Source organism: Dermacentor silvarum, chromosome 5 (genome assembly GCF_013339745.2).
Source record: "Dermacentor silvarum isolate Dsil-2018 chromosome 5, BIME_Dsil_1.4, whole genome shotgun sequence".
Taxonomy (NCBI): domain Eukaryota; kingdom Metazoa; phylum Arthropoda; class Arachnida; order Ixodida; family Ixodidae; genus Dermacentor; species Dermacentor silvarum.
Window position 1 is genome coordinate 69,881,744 of NC_051158.1, and position 23,000 is coordinate 69,904,743.

The window sequence follows — 23,000 nt, forward strand, 5'->3', positions numbered from 1 at the left end:
GCTCAGCGCCAGAACTCAAGGGCTGCAGAAGATGGCGTCAACTTTTCCCTTTCCCTCAAGAACCACTTATCATCATCATCGCCGCTTGACGTCATACGGAACCTCACGGCGACGGCGACGGCAGAAATCCGCTTTGAGTGTCCATATAATTGCTATCGCAATAAAAGTCGTGTGATATATAAGAACATATCGGTAGAACTTGAGCGCGAAGCGTTAAAATAACGGTACCGCCCCAATTTGCAATGGTATTCAAACGAGTGCGCAAAAATAAGAACGAAAAACAAGCCAGCCAACAATCGGCCACCAGTAGACAATGTATCAGACATGTTTTTAAGAAATCTATATGTTGTGAGTTGGCCTCCCTGAGTGCAAAGTGTCGTCGGACGGGGACGCAGACCATGTGAAGCATCGCTAGCCTAGAAGACTGAGAGAGCAAATTTAGCTCCCCTCTACACATAACTAGGATAAAGTGTGTCTTCGTTGTGTATAAATTTAAAAAATCTAGTTATATTACTATGCAAACCCTGATGGAAATAGTACATTCACGTGGCTACAGTGGTACTTTGGGAACCGAAACCCAATAATGCTGATTGAACAAATTAAATTAAGCATTTGCATCCACCAACACGAGCATAACTCTTAAGTCTTAAGTCTTACTTGCTAAAGTTAAGCTGCCATTTGGTGACCACCAGTGATACGCCCAGACTGCACCATGGCGGCAACAGAGCACCACGAAAAATTTAATTATGGGCTTTTACGTGCCAAAACTGCGATTCGATTATGAGGCGCGCGGTAGTGGGGGACTCCGGAAAATTTCGACCACCTGGGGTTCTTTAACGTGCACCTAAATCTAAGTACATGGGTGTTTTCGCATTTCGCCCAGAGCGAAATGCGGCCGCCGTGGCCGGGATTTGATCCCGCGACCTCGTGCTGAGCAGTCCAACACCATAGCCACTGAGCAACCACGGTGGGTAGCACCACGAAAAGACGGTGAACTGTCACAGAAAGGAGAAAGTACAAATGCGTTTGAAAGCGGAGCTTTTTTTAGTCCCTTCCCCGACGTCTTGCGTAAATCGTCGGTTTTACGGAAGGATACATTTCTGGATATCTATAGACAGCTTCAGCCATTGGGTATGTTCTGGTCGCTATCTGGCCAAGTACAAAACATGGGTCACTGGGTATGCGCCCGCACAGATAACTTCGGCACCATAATTACGTGGTACTGGGTATGTGCCCATTCTTGGACAGTCCGCCAGAATTGATGTGCCAATTTTACTCAGGGAATATGAACTTTTATATGCATTTAGGCAAGTGTCGTAATTATTTGTGCATAGACATCTCAACATCCTTCGTTTACAGCGTAAGCGGTTATGGGCTCATTCCAATAGCCGTTTCGGTTCGCGATGGTGTCCGCCGCCGCCGCCGCCGCTGGTGACCGTAACCGCTATCACCGGAAATGCGAAAAAAGTACCCGGTTCCTGCCGGCCGGGATCGAGCCCACTGCGTGCGAGTCAGATATTCTACCACTGAGCCGCGCAAGCGCTTGCTGTCGGGCAGCGAAAAAATGCCCTATAAACGCTCGCTAGGCAGGCGCGCAGGCGCAGACGACCCGAGCCTTCGCCAGTATGGTGACGCCGTCTACGTAAGGCGCCTGCAAACGCAGCGTGCACAGGCGCAGACGACGAGATGCGATTCAGACGAGGCGCGCAATCAACGCGATCCCGAGCTGCCCGAGCCTCCGCCAGTATGGTGGCGCCATCTAGTTAAGGTGCCTGCAAACGCAGCGTGCCCGACATGTAAGTTGCACATAGCAATTACATGTTACAAGTAACTGCACCTGGTTCACTCAAGCAGGCTAGGTGACTATTTGTCACCAGCCCCTTTTGAAGATTCCAATAAACAATCATGATCATCACCATCAACAACAACATACCGTTACACGGGTCAAGGGATATGAGATGTGCGCCACGTATTCTGGATACCTCTTGGGTACACGTTATGGCATCTCCTCGCAAGGTACGAATCGCTGCTGAAGAAGCGAATCGTAGAGCTACTTGCGCAGCTACAACCAGGCTTGATTGAGCTCAGCAGACTGCTGTACAGAGAACATTACAAGCCGCAGCTCGCCGTCGACGCCGGCCAGACAGTTCAGATCGTTCTCGTCAAAACAAGGCGAAGAGACTGCCGCGAAGACACTGTTGTGCGTGGTGAAGAAATTTGAGCTGCTCTTGAGCCGCTCCACCAGCTTACGCTGTGACTGTGCTGCGTGAGCCACGCAGGCCTGTGACTTTTTTTATCTTACAATGCACTAAGCCTCATGTCACAGACAGCTAAAAGCTGCTAGCGAAGAGCTGTACTCAGGTAATACGCTGCTGCTGCTACCTCCCTAACTGAAACAAGCTTCGCGTTACTTAGATTGCAATATATTGCGTTTAATTCACGTCTCTTTCTTTTAAAGAAATTGACCTGACGCAGTTTCCGTGTTTGCGAGCCACGAGTTTGATAACGAAGTAGGCATTGCTTGTCATTTACCGTAAAGCAATTTCGTGACCACCAAGTTGATTAGAACTCAAATATGGCCGCCCTAGTGGTAAAGCCAGAACTTCACCAAAACTAATGATTTCCACCGCGTTAACAATAGAAAGCTTTGTTCTGCATCATACATGATACATTAGATCCACTGTGCGTGCGCGCCTTATAACACTGATTTCTACAGCAGCAGGTTACTGCAAATGCGTAACAGAATAGTAGCGCCCAGAACAAAAGGGACGAGCCCCTTTGATTTTACTTCGCCTTTGCTACTTCCTGTGCGTCCGGACAACAAGAAATAAATCGTAAAACCAGCCATCGTTTAGTCCTATATAACAATGCCTTAGCATTGTTTTGTCTTCGCTCTTAAGATCAGGAATTCCTTTTAACAAAGCTAAGCCTATAGAAGTATTGAGCAAGGAAAGTATCGATTTCCATCTAGCAGATGGCACCACAACATTGGCGTTGGTGATGCTTTGGCGATGCGGAAATCTCTAGAAGCCTAATCCTTCACTGCAAGAATAATTTGATTCTACGCTCCAGTTCAGACACTATGACAATATGCTTAAAAGTTTCTTTCGGCATGTCTATCAAGTTTACAGGTGGCAAGTACACAGAGCTCATACCGTAACATTGTGAATTACCTATCAGCTGTCACGCAAAACTACAACCATCTAGTAGTACAAACATGTTGATTGGTGGAGGAGCTGTGGATGTCTAAACGTACTAGTAACTTGGGAAATTTTCGTGTCTCTCTCTGCTGCAATGGTTGTGAAGAAGAAATTATTACTGAATGACTCAGCTTTATCTTTACGAGAGCATGTTAGTACAATTGACGCTATTTGCATATTTTCAACGTAAGCTAACTAAGGATGGTAAAGCACCTGAGCTCAAGCTATGCTGAAACGGCTCAGAAAAATGCAACGGTGTACTTCGTGACGCTGGAATGGTTGTACAGTAAGCTCTGATCCTCAGCTTTTCAGTTTCAAATCACATAATACTTACCAGAGCAGTGTAAATTGTTCCCGCAAGGCCAATTACGATGTTGGAGTACAACAGTGGAACTGAGAGCACTGAAAACGTTGAAAAAGTTCTCAATTACGACCATGCACCACTTGTACAACGCTCAGACTTTACGTTTTATTAAACGAACATTATAAAAAAATTCTAAAAGCGTTGCACACGTGGTGTAATTTTTATGTATTCATACAGGCACTAACCACAAAAGAACTCTGAGCGCTCACGTAACCACCTGTATTTTGTCTTAATTCAAAAACCGACAAACGCATTTTCATTTGATATCGTAAAGCCTCTACTTAAAAAAATACCCTACATCTCCCAATCGCAATGTAATTTATTATGCTGCAAATAACAATACATAAACATGATTTGTTTTACAGCACCCAATGCACGTCAGCCACGAATACAGGTTTTCAACAGCCCTCCTTGGCGGAAACCGAATGCTATAGAAATATCTACCTTTTCAACCAGTTCACTAAAGAAGCAAAATAAAGGCACACGCCTCATATTAACAAAGATTCAACCAGTAACATGCACGATTCTAGCCTTACTTTCCGTCAAAGAAATTAATGCTACGAGTTCGGGGTTGGGAGAGATTGTTCTTAAGACTCCAGGCAAGAATACTAAGAGATTAGACGAACGACAATGAGAAAGGATATGAGGACTGACCAGCCTGAAGACTATCAACAATGCCTTACGAACAACACAATTCAGAAGTGACTGGTGTGGTATATGCATAAAACGGTACTCTATGCTGACGTGTACTTTCCTTCCGACAATTTGCAATGCGGCAACCCAGGCAAATAAAGAGCGAGAGAAAAGACAACACTGGAGCTGATTCTTCTCATTAGGCTCGTCGTTCATGCTGTCGCGATGTTCACGTTCCTCTAAAAGACGAGGGTGTACAAAATCACCAGATGGTTTGTTGAGGCTGCTGACCGCCAGTAGCCACGTAAACGAATAAAAAATTCCAACTTAGGACTGGTATAGCCAAATTTAGAAACAGAATTTGCATTTACTTTGAAATCTCATAATTGTGTTTTTGGAGTCACACACTAAGATCCGAACATTGATGAAGACTGCATATTCAATTCATGTCCTGCAAATATCTCCAAGCAGAGCTCTCTGTACATGGTTTAACCAATTGAAAGGACGTTTAGCAATTGCTAGGAAAGGTGTAAAGTTAAGTTTCTGTTTAAGCGCAAAACAAAGAGTGTGATGAATAACCAGTACATACTTGTAGCCAATCCAATCGCGGCGCTATAGATTCCCACGGCGCCAAGTGTTTGCTGAAAATATGAGATAGTTGCTGATTTCGACACTGCTGCAACTTGACAGTGTCTGCATGCAGCGCTTTCACAAGATTTAGTGACTTTAGTCGCTACTCCCCCCCCCCCCCCCTAGAACGAAAGTAAAACTGCATAAGGGTAGCAATGGCGGCTGTTGGTGATTCATGAAAACAGTTGATGCAGCGCGAAACGTAACATAGACAAAAGAAGGCACAGAATACGAGGGTGTGACACAGCACTATGTGTTGTCTTTTTACTTGTGCCTTCTTGTGTCCATGTTGCGTTTCGCGCTGCATCAAAAGTGTTCCTCGTAAAACTTCAACCCAAACTTAGTGTTAAGAAAACTTTAAGTTGATTGCTCTTACGCTCAGGACGAAATAGACGACGCTCGCCGTGATTCCAACCTTGTTGTCGAAGCGCATACGAAGGTACTTCATGTCATGGAAAAAACAATTAAACAATTATTGAACATGCTGCACATCACTTACAAGTTTATGCAGTATGCCGCAGTGTGTCAAAGCTGGTGAAGCAACAACAGAAAGGGTGGAGCGAAGAATAGAAGACCAACGTTGGTGTCGCAGCATCAGTATGTTTCGAGGGAACACCAACAAAACAATATCGGGGCATGTCTTCTAATGGGGGTGGTAGTGCCCGCCAGGTAACGACTCCGACCAGGTTTGGTGGCAACGATTCTGTCGATGAGTGTATATCTTCTCCGCACTTTCACCACTTTGCTATGCTGCGGATTCTGAAAAAGGGGTTTATTTAGATGCAAGACGACAACCGTTAGCTGGTACTGGACGTCGGTCGCCTGTTGTTCGCTCCACAGTTTCTGCTGTTACTGGCGGTTCTTCATGAGCTTTCACGCACCTGTGTTATTTAATATACATGTATATGTGAACATACCCCTATACGATAGAAACCACAGTAGCTCACTTTGCGAGTTCCTCCATAAGTAAAATAAAATCACAAATCCCTAAACAGTTTAACAAATACCTACCCCCCCCCCTCCCTCCATACAGGGTCACAGTAAAGCTTGCGGCAACAGCAAATTATTTAGGCGTCAATCAATCAGTAACATTTTTGCTCTGAGTATCAGTTACGTGAGTTGCAAAATGTTCACCTTGAAGAATATTGCATGTTTCCATCTAAATATTCTCAATTTTCTCAAAAGAGAAACAGTTGATAGTTTGCGCTTGGTGTCCAGTGTTGGAATGCGATAGCATGTTTCTTTTTTTAGTAATTTCTCGCCCGCACAAATTTAAAGAAACCTAATTGAATTATGAAAATATTTGCGCCCATACTGCACTCTCGCGTGAAAGGCTTACGTACTCAGCCGGCTAGATTGCAGCTATATTGCAGGGTATCATTCAATATACAATATGCAACGCCAACAATTTCAAGCTCGCCGTGCACACTCAGCCTGCATATTTCATAGAGAGAGTCAGTTTATTACGTCTCCTTCGCACTTGGTCTTGATTATGGTCAATATGTCCACTTATATAAAGACGACGCATGCAGATGGCAAGACAGAAGCACGCCGTGATAGCTTTACTCGAAGGAACTTAAGCAGACGCGTTTCGAGACACCTAAATGTTAGTGGCTGTACTAGCAATAAGGCGAGACATGGGTCCGGCTGCTAGTAAGTGGAGAAAACCGGAAACCGCCAGCCGCAACCGACGGTATTTATGTAGGCGTTATCCAGTCAATCCGGCGAAAACATCGCACACACGCACGCACGCGGTTCGTGCCGTGTCATTGGAGAACTGCTGTATAGATGAGCGCTACCACCCGTTTCTAGTCCGAGAAGCTAGACTGTTCAACTTTTATGGAGAACTATATTGCGATGGAAACGAGAGGTAAAACGTACACGCGTATTTACGCGGTATTTACAGATAAACGCAAGATCAGTAAAGCAACGTGGCAGAAGGTTGAAGAGGCGTACAATCTCGATGTCTTCGTCATCCTAGGAAGTACCCCCTTCGTCCTTAAGTCGCTCCGTAACAATGTACTCGAAACTAATGCACAAAATATGGCCCAGCAGACAGTATAGAGTATATAGTCTGACGCAAGCTATACGCGTTGGCTTTCTAGGAGTGAGCAACGCCGGCGTTACCGCAGCTTGAGATAGCAAAACAATACAAATATCTTATGTATGCATTCGTGCGCAACGTAACGTAGCTATGGACCTCAGTGCGCGCGCATGCTGACGATTGTCCGTCTTAGATATGTTACGAAATGAGAGCTCGTCCCTGCTTTCTCTCGCAAGTTTCCGTCATCGTTTTGTCTAACGTGCGCTTCCGTGATACCTTAGCACATTCCAACTAGAAGAAATGAAAGTGCTTTTTACTGAGATATATATACACGAGTGAAATATTACGTGAGGAGTATAGGGCATAGATAATCACTTACGCGACAGTGTACAGTTATCAGTCATGCAATGTAAAGCAAACACTCCGCAGTGGATCACTGGCTATGCCATTTCGCTGCTGTGCACGATCACGGCTTCGCTCCCGGCCTCACGGCAGCCGCATTCAGGGGGGGGGGGGGGGAAGGGGGGATGGAATTTCAACACGCTCGTGTACCGTGCTTGGGGTGCAGGTTCAAGAACTACTGGTAGGTAGGTAGGTAAAAACTTTATTTTTGTGCGGCATCCCCCTGCCTAGGCGTCTGTCACGAGCCCTTGGGCTATGGCGGCATCGTCGGCCCGCTGGACTGCCCACAGTTGATCTTCTGGGGCTGAGCTGAGCAGCACAGCACACTGGTGGCTACTGTGGCTAAAATTATTTCGCAGCCCTCCCCGTTATTGCCAACTGCTCCCCGTTTCGAGACAATAAACTAACAATGTATTCATCTATTGCAAAGCCAGGATCACTAAACTGTATTCAACGACCGAGCGAACCATTATTTGAGCTTGCGGATTGTGTATCACATGGTTATACGTCCCCCACTACCGCTGCGGCAAAGCACTTCTCAATACGGCGGAAGGATAAATCACATTTGGGATTTTCACCTCCAACACGTTTCCTCGACCACGTTTGCGCTGGAGGGTTGCTGCGTCCGCGCTTCCATCTTCTGTGGTGCGAATGGTATAGCTGCGAACTGATCCAATGCACGTGACATTCCTCGTGACTGATTCGTCCGCGATCACGTCCTTCGTGTGAATCCAGCTTTACGGAGAAGCGAGTGACTAACCCAATGTACAGGTTATGGAAGACTATTTTGACGTTATACTCACCTGAAAGATCGACGCCACGCCGAGGCGATACAGCAACGGAATCATCACAACCACCGCAAAGGTGGTCGCCAGTGGAGTCCCCACCAAGATCCACAGCGCGTGGAACCCGTGTGCATAGTAGTGACCCACGAATCCCACCACGTTCATGCCATTCGCCACGGACGCCAGAACAGACACGGCCAGGGCAACGGCAGGGAGACTGTGGCCACCCAGAAAGGCTTCAAGTTCCACTCCGGCCACATTGCTGTCACTGGATGCCAACTGAAGTGGAAAATGTTGTTTGTGGCTGTCGCTTTTTCTTTTTCGTTAAACAAGGTTGAAAATCGAAGTCATTTCTTGTCTTCAATCTTCTCCTGGCCTCGCTTATGCGTGCTGCGAGCTTTAGGAGAGCATACAGAAGGCATGCTGAGTGTGCGGGTATTTCATTGCGATACCAATTATATGGACACAAGAGGCGAACTTATGCCGTCGCCGTGATGTTCCGTATACAGGGTGTCCCAGCTATCACGCAGCGCGATTTCAAAAAAGACGAACGGCGTTACGCGAAGCAAACCTAGTGCGTATTGTTTCCAGTGCAGAGGAGTAGCCGCCAGTAATTTTTTCGTTACCGTGATTTAATTAGGTAATTGTAATTAATTATCTAACTCGAGAAGTAATCTCCTAATTATCAAAGTGTCAATGAGAACTTTTATCTCGGCAGGAGAGACTTTGCCCTTCCTCACAATAAGTTAAATAGAGCGCAGGCATTGACCCTCAGATTATTGCAAACAGGCTCGTATCCAGCCCGGCTTTATTACACAAGCTTTATCCCGACACTTATGCCAGTAGTTCTTGCAGGCACTGCAATGACTTCGCTATCTTAGACCATATGCTCTGGCGTTGCCCCTCGTTACGAGGCACGGAACAAATAAATGAGGACAAGTGGCTCTCCGCTATCAAGAGCCCCGATGCAGGGGCGCAACTATGGGGCTGTCCAGAGGGCCCACGATGCGGCGGTCGGGCATGGCCTGACTGTCCCAACGCGGGAGCGGCCCGCTGCGCGCTGAGTCGCGTACCTCAGGACGTTTATTAAAGTTTTACATCCATCCATTCATCCATCTTATGAGAAAATTGTAGAGAAACATGAAAAGCTCCCGATACAGCTTTCTGTTCCTCAATACGTGCTACATAAATGTGTTTTTCCGGGTGTGAAAGAATCCCGCGAACACACGCAGAATTGCCGCACGACTGGCCGCTCGAGGCACTTTGCGTGTATTCGCGGGCTTCTTTCATGCTCGGAAAAACACTTTTATGTAGCACGTATTCAGCAACAGAAAGCTGTATCGGGAGTTTTTCATGTTTCTCTACAATTTTCTCATTGACACTGATAATTAGGACATTAATTCTCGAGTTAGATAATTAATTACAATTACCTAATTAAATCTCGGTAACGAAAAAAATTACTGGGGGCTACTCCTCTGCACTGGAAACAATACGCACTAGGCTTGCTACACGTAACGCTGTTCGTCTCTTTTTTAAAATCGTGCTGCGTGATAGCTCGGACACCCTGTACATTTATGTATTTGTACGTTGCACGTTTGTCTATAGAGTATATGCATGGTAGATGCGATATTATTTAAAAGACATAGTTGCTCAGACCTCATTTAAAGTCTTGCCCTAATTATTCCTCGGAATTTTTTGCAAGGTCAAGCGCTAACAAGGGTCATGAAACGTTTTATTCACAGAAGATTCCTTTTATACTAAATCTTATCAGACAAATAAAAAATGCTATACAAGATTAGCGCAGACAAACGACAAGAAATATAATTTAATTGGCGTCGCTCTTTACGGGCATGCCAATTAAGCGGTTCGATGTCATTGTATGACGATGGGCTAAGGCTTTTAAGGGTCCCCGAAATTATGACGCACCCACGTATGTTGCACCGACGTATTGTTGCCACAGCCTATAGTTAGAACATCGTCTGGGGAGTTCGAGCGCTACGCTAAACCTTGTTAGCACTGTCAATGGCTCACCTTTCAGGCGAAGCTTCCAATTATTTACTATTCCTCCTTATTGAAAAATATATATACTCAATAACCCCCCTAACCAATAATGCGATATGAAACATATTGGATCCCATACAAAGACCCGCTTTTCCTAGATGTCAGATGAGGGTATTGCATACAGCAGTAGTGGGGACAACGATTTCTTTTTTTCTTTCAGTGGAGATTCTTCTGGAAATTTCTTATATTTTGTATTTTCTATATCCTTAAGTGAAAGAAGTTGCCATCGACACACTACAGTGGTTAAATCACTTGAATTTCAACTTTCGTTGTAATAGTCAAGAAAAACATAGGAAGGGATCGAAAGATGAGTAGCCCATCATAACCAAATGTTGTCTGCATGTGTTGCGCACACTAGCGTTCCTGGTAAACGGAAATTGCAGTGCGCCAAATAAGGTATGACACTTAGTGAAATATGGTTCCAATTGGCGCCAGACAGTAGGGGCATGACAGCCATATTCGTGATTAGTCCCCTAAAGACAAGACAAAGAAGGGAAATGGCATGGACGTGAAGGAAATTGGGACAAACATTCACAACAACAGGAATTTTGTTACGGAGTGTGAACTCCCCCCCTTCCCCCCGGCATAGTTCCCTTGAGTGCGTCTGCGTTGAAGGCTTAAGGTTCGAATTATTCCGCTTCGCAGCTTGTGTTAGCCCCACAGGTATAGATTTTTTGCATAATGCTGACAACCTTTTGCGCACATTGGGTTCCCGCCACCACCACGTAGGGCAGACAAGCCGGCGGGCACAGGTCATGTCTAGAAATTTTGTAGGCTGCACGCGCTCTTCTATACAGGTAACATTTAGTTTGTTGAGGTTTCCTGACTTGCACATAACATGTTTGCCTCATAGCATGGCTCTACCAAGGGAAGTTTGGTTCCCCGCAACGTGGTAGGTGGACTGTATATTGGGGTGCTCGATGCACGAAGGCATCGTTGACTGCTACAAAGCGAAAGCGACAACGGGTAGAGGCCTTCACTGCAGGAGGTAGAATTTCCGCGAGTCTCACGCCATTCCTGATTCCATCGGAGCAAGCTACATGAAGAATAACGAAGCAAATCACGAAGCGCGGCATGCTACGATATCTTGTGTACTGTTGCAGCGATTCCGCGCGATCACAACCTAGCACGGCCCAAGTGGCCTTTCAAAAGCTAAACTATTCGGCCACATGATCGGATCAGCTTGTCGAGGCCACCGTTCCCGGGCATATCATCCTTGGCTCAAGAAACGTGACTGCTGTCGCCTACACAACTTTAGCGAGCATCTCATTACGTCGGTGCGCTGCAGCTCATTAGTGTGAATAAGGAACGCTCTACGCCTTCATTTACGTAAAATGAGTGACTGCTGAATCAAAAGTCCTGCAGTCAACTGTTTAAATTAGTTCAAATATGGATGAACGGTCGGTATGACCACGAAGGAGTCGACTTCCCATGGTGAAGTCGGTGCATCGAACGCAGTGCTGAATTTTGCGCACTTTTGTATGCTCACGACCCGCCGTGATTGCTTAGTGGTCGTGGTGTTAGTCTGCTAAGTACGAGATCGAGGGATCAAATCCCGACCACGCCGATCGCATTTCGATGAGGGCGAAATGCGGAAACACCCGTGTACTTAGATTTAGGTGCATGTTAAAGAACCTGCAGGTGGTCCAAAATATTCCGCAGTCCGCCACTACGGCGTGCCTCATAATCAGATCGTAGTTTCGGCACGTAAAACCCCACTATTCAATTTTTTGTACACGCTCACAAACAGCTTGCATAAAGGCACGCAGCTCCAGGTAGCCAATTCGAATTTCAGTGAAGGATTAACGCTGGAGAGACAGCAGAAAACATGCATGTACGCGGTGGTGCCGATAACCGGCCACTGAAGCAGGCTCGTGTCTATTAGTCACAATGGCGGTCGAAAACCAACGTCGCCAGACTGCAGCACATGGTCGTCGGCAATATGCAAGTCCCTTACAGAAGTTAAGCAAGGCCAACCCCTTAACAAAAAGGTTTACCTCTGGGCCCGCAACAGTTTCCCTATTGAAATGCATGTGAAGTGCTCTCACTGGAAGAGCGCTGGACCAATTTCAATTAAATGCGTTGCACTTCGGCAAAATAGTTTGATTCTACCGACAACAAAAAGCAGGACTTTTATTTGCACTCTAAACTTTCCTAAGGAAATTGCCAGCGGTCGGCCGCTCAAGAATAATTGAAACACGATGTTTAATGCGTCACCCAGTACCAAAGCAAGTATTGCAGTTCTGTAAACTGAACCTATGAAACCATCAAAAATGAACAAATGGATGTGATATATCACCCTTAGAGCTTCTGTAAAATTTTCAAAATATTTACGGGAGTTTTCCACAAGTGCTACTGAAAAGCACTGGTATATTGTGGTGTACCGATATTGTACATATAATAGATTAATTATGGTGTAATAAGCTTGTATGCTTTACATGTGTCAATCGGTGCAGCTTAGAGAATGGTGATTTATGAAAGTTTCTGAATTGCCTAGTTACGGAGTGAGTAACTTGATACCTCAGTTTTTCATTTTCCTTGCTCTTTGTTTGCGATGTTCAACATTTTTTCCCTGCAGGTTATGGCCTATATTAGAAATGTAGTTCCTACCATTGATAGATGTTTCATTTTAATGCAACAAACTTTATCAAATTTGGTGTACCGCATGACGATAAACACTGTTTCTTTGTTCCAATATCTCTAGCAGATTCCGAGGTACTGGTTCCTGTTAAAAAAGAGGCCTCGCGCACCCACAGTAGGCCGTAAGCTGAAAGGTTTGATATTCCTTCTTGAAATATTGCCAGCGTAAGCAACAACAACAAAATAGAAAGAAATCACAGCATATCCACGGGGTGAATGATGATGAGTGGGCGAAGCTCCGGAAGGAATCATCGGATCTCCCGCTTAAGGGGACGCTAGCACAAACGCGTTAGAAACGTGCAGTACTCTCTAGTAAGGGGGAGCGGCCACAGCGTCTTACGCAGCCATTTACACATGCCGGAACGTGCCCCGCGTTTGCCGACGCCATCACATGACTGCCGAGAGAGTATACCCCCCGTATTCATAAACGCTCCTCGACTTGAACTTGACTTGCCACCGCTTTGGGCAGCGCGTTCGAAACGCGTTGAAGGTAAGGCGGAGAAGCCACAGCGTCTTACACCAGCTTCTTACACGGGCCGTAACGCGCTAGCACAAACGCGTTAGAAACGCGCTAGAAACGCGGCCTTTCGTTAATGTTGGGTATTCATTGCCATCGTGGTGCGTGTGTCCATGTCCCCTTCGTGGCGTAGTGGGCTAACGCCGCGCGCTCGGAAGCGAGGGGTCCCTGGTTCGATTCCGCGCTACGGACACAACTTCGGAATTTTTTTTCTCATTTTTCTCAGACTGGTTACACACTACTACTACTACGAAGACGACGGGGACAAACGGGTGCCGCTATAAGGAGCTTCGCCCCTAAAAGAAAAAAGCTTTAGGAACAGAATACTAGAACGCAACTGGGCTGTAGGGCCTGTGTCTGTCGCCAGTGTGGCTGCTCATGCCACAATACATGCCAGCAACGATGAACATTGCATGTATTTATGTTTAACTATGAGCCGACCTTACGGGCATTTTAAGGTTCACCGTGAAGCCCAATGTTCACCACAATTTCACATCCCAAACATAAATGCAGCGATGCTCCGGAAACGAGGTACCACCACCGTGAGAAGTGTTTTGCGCTGCGCTTTCTTCTTTTTCGTAGTTTATTCCTGCTGCTTTTGTAAGATGGCCATATCTTGTTTAGCGCAATGTAAAAAGACCCCTCAACGTTGTTGTATCTGCAAACGCACCACCTCTATTATGCTACCTTCTTTTTTTCTCTCCCTTGGTATCGGGTCGCAAAGCGGGTTACCCACCATGGTTATATCTCTCTCACACGATCCCCACCTCTTAGTTTGTTTCTTTACTCCTGAAACAAGCCGCGATGCGAGCGAGTGTCGTGTTATCCCATGCCGGAAATGCGTTATCGCCCCATCCGTGTCTGCCAGATCTCGCATTGCGTTATCCCTATATAGCTGGCTTCGTGTTCCGTCGGCGTGCAGTTTTTAAAAAAAGCAAAAACAAAAACAAACGTGTTAACTTGATTGCGCGAGCGTCCTGAGCACGAAGCATAGTTTGAAAACTTGCGTATACTCACTAGGCAGTATATACTTTTGGGGTCTTTGTTGAAACAAAGATGTGCTTTGGCCAGTAGCTTATATTCTAGGAGCATTACTTGCGATTCAGTCCAGCCTGCCTTTCCGAAACATCCCTTGCAATACACCGTTTCGACTTCGCTTAGTACAAAATAGCCCCATTCCTACCTCGCAGTTTTTTTCTATGCCGCACAGGACTGTACCCGATATATAAAAATAAAGTGTAGTGAAGAAGAGAGACACGCTCGTGGATACAGCTCTACTGGCTCTAAACGCTAGTGGGTCGAGCGCTCTCGCTCAGCAACGGCTCTCGTGCTGGGAAGCTGTTACTGCGCTGACCGCTGACGCTGCGCTGCTCCAAGCTCTGCCGAATAAACACCTTTAGAATTGGTGGAGGTGCTGAGATTATCTGAGGTTACCCAGATAAACCGACTTGCATTCCTACGATGGATCCCTTACGCAGTTGGGCTATGCCCTATATAAGGAAATAAATCAGCGCCATCACGCTATCGTTTAAATGATCATACGTTCACGTCACATACACCTTGTATTATAAACATTCGCGAATACGTAAAGACGACCACAAAATAGCCATAATTGAGGAAGACAATACGAGGATTGCTTGCACAATATCGTGCTGGTCTTTTTGTACATTCCTGAACATGCCCTAGCTCTAACAACAACTTATATTGCTATTGATTGCGCGTCTAGCTGACACATTTCGTGCTGAATATTCAGTCTTAAATTTTGCTTTGATAAAGCTAGAGGACTCACCTTCTGCCGCCGCCGGGAAAACGAGAAGTAGATGCCTACGATGTAACCCACAGCAGTCAGCACGCCGAATACAACGCAGTCGGCGGTGTCCAGGGTTTTTTGCGAGGACATGGTTCTTGGGCGTAGTGGACACGTTTTTCTTGTTGATGTTAGGTGGGACAGGTCTGCTGTTCGTGAGAGAAAGAGAGAAAGCGGGCAGGGCATTTAGGAAGCCATATTCAAAAAGAGCGCATATGGGACAAGGACACAAAGGACGGCAACACAAGCGCGTACTCAAAACTAGTTTCTTAATAATTATCATTATTATTGTTGTTCCAAGAAGCAAAGAACACGAACAATAGGCATAGAGAGTCCAAGACGAAGAGAAAGCAAGAAGATTCTATGTAAGCTTAAGAATACTTATCAAACAATTCATTGAACACGAAACGTGGTTGCCAAAGCGAGGTCATTATCGCTAAATGAAATTGATGCCCCGCTAACTTCTGTCGCGTCTTTTATTGTGCAATGCCTCGATTAGTTCCCGCGATCTTCGATTACGATGCCTAGACAACATGATTGCGTATAAATATCAGGACCACAGGTGCAGGTAGTTACGGTGCGAATACATAGCACGGCATGGGACATCTACCAGGCATAGCTTTTTCAAGCGCACACAGCGTGCACTCGATGTTTAACTCGGACCGACTAGCACAACAACGAAGAAGCAAAAATTTACTTCCGCCTTGGTAGCTTAGTGGCCATGGTGTTACGCTGCTGATCTTAAGATCTCGTGTTCAACCTCTGCCATCGCAGCCGCATTCTGATACGGGCGGAATGCAAAACCGCTCGTTGCTGGTGCATTAGGTGCCCTTCAAAGAACCGGAGGCGCTGAAAATTACTCTGAAGTTCCCCACTACTGCGTGCCTCATAATCAGGTCGTGCTCTTGGCGCTTAAAACGCCATATTTAATTTTTCCCCCAACATTTGCACGTTCAACACTTTGTGTCGAACGTTCAAAGCCTAGTTAAGTGAGCGTGCAAAGAGAACACATTAACAAAGTGACGTTTCACCGGCACAACTTGTGATATGAAATTGCACTCGCGTTTATGTATCACTAAATAATACTTCCGTGCGTGTTGCGCGGCAAGAAATAACCACACTGCTGTCATGCTTCAAATTCGCATGCTCATTTTGCCAATATTCTTCATTATCATCATCATCATCATCCCCATGAGCCTATTTTATGTCTGCTGCAGGACGAAGGGCTCTCCAAGCGACGTGCAATTTTACTGCAGTCTTGCGGCTTCTAGTTCCATTAAGTACTAAGGCATTTCCAAATGTTATTACAGTATACCTAATTTGCTGCCACCCTTGACCAATTTTTCTTCCAGTGGCAGCCATCGTGTCACTCTGCGAGACCACTCTTCTGATTACATGACCTCCCCACTTTCACTTAATCTCCAAAGTTTAACTAAATTGCCAGCTGCAGCCATTGTAACTCTATGCGAAACCGCTGTTTCCCTATATATTGAAGTTATACGCCTCTCATTTTTAGTTCCCCTATCAATTAATGCGCTGTCTTTAGTTTATATCTGGTAGAGTGCAATGAGTGTGCACTGTGACTTTCAGCGTTAACTGTAGGTTGCCTGCCATGTATTGGTACTGTGTCCAATCAATTTTTATTTGTCTGAAAGTTTCCTTCGTTCTAACATTATAGGATCAGTACTATTTCTTCGACATAAAGAAAGTGTACGACTCATCGGGCTTACGGGAAGGAGCTAGAATATTACGGGAAAGTTGACCCGATGCTTCTAAAAGAAAACGCCGTGCGTCCTATTAACTGCAAGAAAAGGCTTTCCGTATCATTTCTCTATAATTACTGCCACCGAATTTGATTCTTAATCTTCTTTACGGCTCCAAGTTAATAAATCTTACTGTATAAGCATGGTGAAGTGCGGCATTATTCGCGTCACGTATTTCTCAGGAACATATTATTACATGTATTTTGGGCATCTAAATCCCTAGGGGGCACTGTATAGTCTCGAATAAACTGCATATTTCCACACTCACATGGTTCATGTTTCGACGAGCGCAGTTTCATAAAAAGTACTGAGTACGCCGTCCTTTTATATTGCACACTCGAATCGGCCACTTCAGCGTCATGCCACTGTGAGGGACTGTCGAATATTAACACTCCGGACACCTCAACATTTCCCTCGACTTTCCAAACGTCAACAGGAACAAAGAGCACATGCTGATAATCTATGTCAGCTAGTTTTTTCCACACAACGCGGACGTTTTTCTATGTGGCGTGTGGCTCAGCTTGTGTTGATAGCAATGCGTCAACTGCAGTCTTATCGAGCCAGAACTTCCTAGTAATCAAGTGTTTCAAATGATATCACCACAAAGGCGTTCTCCGGTCAATTGCACGCGCTTTTTTTCTCCCTAACTGTAGCGTAGGGCAGGAAACAACGTAGCTGTCCTTTTTCCTGACTGCGAAAGCCAGTTGTATTTTCCGCCGAGTCAAGCAGGGACACTTGTGAAGGAGTACACAGAACCACTCGCAGTGGTAGCGGGGTCTGCGAAATGCTCTGACAGGGACAAGCTAAAATAATGTCGCTATCATCTGTGGATGCCTGGCGACCAGAAAACGCGTTGCCCCTCATTATATTTTTCTGTTTTGGTTTCCTTTTTTTAAATGTTTACTGTAGAAAATTTGAAAGGTAGGCATCTTTAGGCTGTCTTATCCTAACATGGCCTGCCCAGCTTAGTCTGCTTTTTCTCTTAATGCCAACTAGGATATCGGCTGCCTGCGTTTGCTCTCTGGTGAACTCCGCTCTCTTCATGTCTCTGAACGTTACGTCTAATATACAGGGTGTTTCAGCGAACACTTTCAGAATTTATTTAAGGTTGCCTGTGGCAGATAGCCCAATTCTAGTTAATGAGCTGGTCTACTCGAAGAGGCGGACATTACTTGCACAAAAAATTGAAATGCATAATCGACTAATTAACAAAAATTCACTCATTAAGTTTTTAACTAATCACCTGATGGCCTATATTGCAATTGACAAATTGTAGCCGCAAGACGGATCCACCTGTAACGAATTCTCGGGATGACACCAGTTTCAAGATATTAATTCCCGAACTTTGCGGAGAAATGCATGGGCATTCCAGTTAGTTGCGTGCTTCAATGCATAACGCGACATTTTGTTAAGAATTTAACTGGAACGCCAATGCATTTCTTCGCAAAGTTCAGGAATTATTATCTCGAAACTGGTGTCATCTTGAGAATTATTTCCAAGTGTATTCGCCTTGCGCACTCCACGGCTACAGTTTGTAAATTGCAATATGGGCCATCAGGTAATTAGTGAAAAACTTAATTAGTGAATTTATGTTATTTAGTCGATTATGCATTTCAATGTTTCGTGCAAATAATGTCCGCCTCTTCAAGTAGACCAGCTCATTAACTTGAATTGGGCTATCTGCCACAGGCAAGCTTTAAGAATTTTTGAAAGTGTTCGCTGAAACACCCTGTATTTCTTTGCATATTAACTTCAACTTCTTCTCAAACTTTCTCGGTTAAGGTCTTCAATCAATGGTTGCAATTTATCCTCAGCGCTGCTGAAGAGGACAATGTCGTCTGCAAACCTAAGGTTGTTGACATATTCACCATTGATTCTCTCTCCTAATCCTCCCCAGTCTAATAGCTTGAATACTTCATCTAAGCAAACAGTAAATAGCATCGCACGGATTGTGTCTTTTTGCTCGAGCGCTTTCCTGATACATATACATTCAGTTTTTCTGTGGATAATTATGGCACCTGTACACCCTTTGTACATATTTGCCAAGATATTCATGTATGTTTCCGGTACTCTTAGATGACGCAATAAATCCGTGACTGCCTGTTATATCTACTGATAAATACATACATATTTCTTGTATGCATATTTCGTGTATACGTATCCTATTTTCAAACAAACTTGAACGTGGAAAGAACAACTCTGGCATGACATAGACATGTTCAAACAAAAAATGCGAACAAGAACAGTGGAAAACAGACAGATGAAGTAAATGTGAATTCCATGAGCATTCCATGAGGATTCCATGAGATTAGCATTGACTAAAAAATCACGATGGACGTTCACGACCCACCTCTACTTCTCATGGTGTGCCCACAGTCTAAGCAATTGACTCACCCTCATCAAATGTGAAGGGCGTTCGAGCAGTAAAAAAGGCGATCCCACTGCTCCTCAAATTGAAGGATTTCTGTCTGCACACTCAATGTTTCTTTCTAACTCGCTGTCGGTCGTTACTGCTACTTCGGCTGCTGCCAGCACCGTCGCCACGATGCACAAAAAACAAACACAAAAAGCCGCGCTTTTATACTGTAAAAAAATTATTCGCCTGCGTTATTAATTTATCTAGGAATTGCCACTGACAAATCACAAGTTCCGTCTCCGTGATTGCAGCTACTAAGTCTGATGGGCGTATATCTCAAGGCAGTTCGCGAGCATTATAAAGCTTGGCTCACGAAAATAGATTGTACGAGCTCGGCGTCATGTAAATTAAATCAGTATTAGCCAATACAGCGGCCCTCGTCGATTTTGTCATAGATTTCGCATTTTCGAATGCATCAGTAATTTTGTGAGTGCTCAAATACCACGAGAGGCCACCGTCTAAAAAGCTATTGCTTGACTTTTAATTAGAAAGCAGTTGATGCGGCGTTTTACAAACCTGCTTTTTCAAAATGCCTTCCCCAAGGTTAAAAGATTTTGTTATGAATTATATTTTTAACAGTTTTTTTTTGTTAGCGCAAGACATTTTATTGCAACCGCCACACGTAACAATGCACCCTCAGCGGTAACTATAGTTGCTATGGCAGTCAGCTTCTGAGCTCTAGTCCGCGAGTTTAATTATGGCCTGCGGTGACTGGATTTCCCTAGAGGCGAAACGCCCCCCCCCCCCCCCCCTTAGGTGCCCGTCCTAATGAGATCATGGCTTTCGTACGTACAGCCCCGAACTCAATTAGCAACTTGCACTTGCCAAGGAACATTCAATTTAAACCGAAGCTTTTTTATTCTTATTTTAAGTGAGGCATATCGTCGTCGCCTTCGTGACATCACGGCGTCAACATCTCACAGTGTGCATTCGCATCAACTGCTGTTTGCACTGCGGCATAGCATTTGAGCGGTGTACCGCATTAACATAAAAATTGCGTGAGATTGAGGCTGGGACCTTTTCGAGGCCGAAAGATTCACAGTGCATGAGATTACATATTGCTTAAGCTGAAAGCAGACACGCTTTTTAAGCACAGGCCAGATCTTTGGAGCATTTAATTACCAGAATTTCAATTCAATTTTTTTACGGACAGCATGAGATTTATGTTTTGGACACTGGACAAAAACCCGCGAAAATCGGCTGGAACTCGTCCACTGACCGTCACATTGGACAGGCATCAGTACAACAATGCAAAAGATCACACAAAATTAGCATTGCACATACGAATATACTAAGCAATCGAAGAAGTACATATTCTCAAGCTTACGTGTCATATGAGCACAGTTCAGCAAAATGAAAAAGAGAAAAAGGGAAGACAAAAAAATTAAATACACGATATGCAATAATTCAGTCATGACGCAAAAAATTGACATTCATTTTAGCATGCGCCAAGAGAGTGAAGCTGAAAGCCTGCGCGCTCAGGGGACATTCATTAAACTACTTGACATTCTCATTCGAATGCGTTGTTACTTCTTATTACTTGTTGTTGCCGAGCAATGGTCACAGGTTCGAGTGTCTTATTTGAAGCTACCTTAATCAATTGTGCCCAATAACGTCGCCCTAATTAACAGCAAAGGTCGTGGGTTCGACTACCACCACATATCGTGGGTTCGAGTGCTTAATTACCTCTATATTAATTAACAGTGCTTTAATTAACTTCGTCTTAACGCCAAATGTGGTGGATTCGACTCCCACATAAGAGCGAGGGTTCGACTCTCACCGGTCATGAGTTCGGGTGCCTGCATTAACTCTATCTTAATTAACGCAATGACAACGGTGACCCGCGCACCATCAAAATTGTTGCGTGAGCTTTGCTTGCTTACTCATAGAAGACGATGACGACGGTGTCACGCACACCATCAAAATTGTTGCGTGGGCGTTTGCATGTAGGTAGGACACGATGCTGGGTCGGAGTAGGGAGCCTACATGCAATTGAGCGTATACATGCAACGCCCTAGGTCGGAGGAGTAAGTAGCACACCGAGTCGGCATCGTGGACGATTTCGCGTCGACGACACGGTTTTCGCTCAAAGCTATTGAAGGTCGACTGAACGATGAGACATAAAAGGCCATCGCCTTAATTAGTGTTGCGTAGCGTGTACTATATAAGTAAATGATGGATAAACGAAGCACAATTCAAGAGTAAAACCACATTCATAAAATCCATACCAAGGGTACACGTCATGTGAAAAAACACGATATAAAAAACCAGCCCTTCCCCTACCGAAAAAAAATTACACCATGTTCCCGTAGGGGAACCCTGAGTAGTATGCGAAGCAGCCATGGGGTCGACTCAAGGTAGTTTTATCAGCTATATAAACTTGGACATGCAGCAGCACCAGCAACGCGCAGAACTGTTGTCGACGCCGTCGGCGTTTTGCCCGCGTTCGCACCGAACGCACGCGGCGTTGGTGACTGTTGCCGGTGCCTCTGGGGCGCCTACCGTCGCGCCTCTAACCTAAGCTGCTTCGCATTATCGCGCGCGGAGCCGCAGGTGTTGCCATTCGTTGCGCAATCCGGAGAGAAGAGCGTCGGAGAGGAGATAAGACAAGGAGAGGAGGGGGAAGAGGATGCGCATGCGCAGTAGGGGTGTGGACGCCGCACGACGAAGGGAGGGAGGGAGTGACATAGCCCCGACCATAAGATGCTTCGCATCTAAAATGGGGGTAAGCGAAGCTTCTCCTGGATGCACCTAAGCTAACCATGATGCGACGGCTGCGACGGAGAGAATGACGTCACTCACGGTATGCCCGCAGTTCGCTGATGTCGCATGCGTTCAATGTCTCGAGTTTGCTCGGCGGCGTGGTTAGCAGCATTCGCCCGCCATTGCCGCTTGCGATTCTTCGAAATGAAATTGCTATTTCAAAATTAATTTGTCTATTACGTAAATGAATGGCTCATACCGCCTTAAGCAATGGCTCATACCCCCGTAAACGCGGCCACCCCATTACGACGACAGAACAGAAGTCAAAATTCTACGCTGGAATGATTAGCCGCAATGGAGCCTGATGTTCAAGAAGACGACGACCACGAACGCGGGAGCAGTGGCACGAGCGCGTGCCAAGCACGAACACGAGGGGCGCCAACGAGCCAGCTGTGGAAGAAGAGGAACACGCTCGAGCCAATCTTGATTATAGAGGTGCCAAGCACGAACACGAGGGGCGCCAACGAGCCAGCTGTGGAAGAAGAGGAACACGCTCGAGCCAATCTTGATTATGATATTTTTTTCTTTTTTTGCGTAGACGAAGGCCAACGAAATATGTGCCTTATAACAAGCTTCGCTAGAAAAATTCATGAGTTATTCCACGTAATGACGGTGTATGACGAGCGAAGCTGTTTAGCGCACGATACAAAGGTGACAGAATTTTGAAGAAAGGTATGAACATTATTGTTCTGAGCGGGTGTCATCGTGGCGATAAGTAAGCACACACATTCGCGTATACCCTATGTTATTAAATCTGTCCGTCACGTAAGGCGGACATACCCCCTTAAGCAATGGCTCATATTGCCGTAAACACGGCCTCCTCATTACGATTACAAAAAGAAGTAAAATTCTACGCTGGAATGATGAGCGGCAAGGGAGCCAGCTGAGCAGTGGCACGAGCAGTGACACGAGCGCATTCGCACGGCCTTATCAGTCGCATTACGTCACACACTACGTCATACATTCAGAGAGATC

General features: G+C 45.4%; 1 protein-coding gene across 1 annotated transcript in view; it reads right to left on the reverse strand.

The window, feature by feature from the left end:
- LOC119453466 (putative sodium-dependent multivitamin transporter) overlaps positions 1 to 23,000 on the reverse strand; it is an 87,789-nt gene that overhangs the window by 24,058 nt on the left and 40,731 nt on the right. The window contains exons 2-6 of the mRNA XM_037715498.2: positions 15,066 to 15,232; positions 8,077 to 8,337; positions 5,204 to 5,269; positions 4,787 to 4,838; positions 3,535 to 3,602 (exon numbers count right to left, since the gene is read on the reverse strand). Coding sequence (XP_037571426.1) covers positions 3,535 to 3,602; positions 4,787 to 4,838; positions 5,204 to 5,269; positions 8,077 to 8,337; positions 15,066 to 15,176 — 558 coding nt within the window. The 5' untranslated portion in view covers positions 15,177 to 15,232. The remainder of the gene's footprint in view (positions 1 to 3,534; positions 3,603 to 4,786; positions 4,839 to 5,203; positions 5,270 to 8,076; positions 8,338 to 15,065; positions 15,233 to 23,000) is intronic.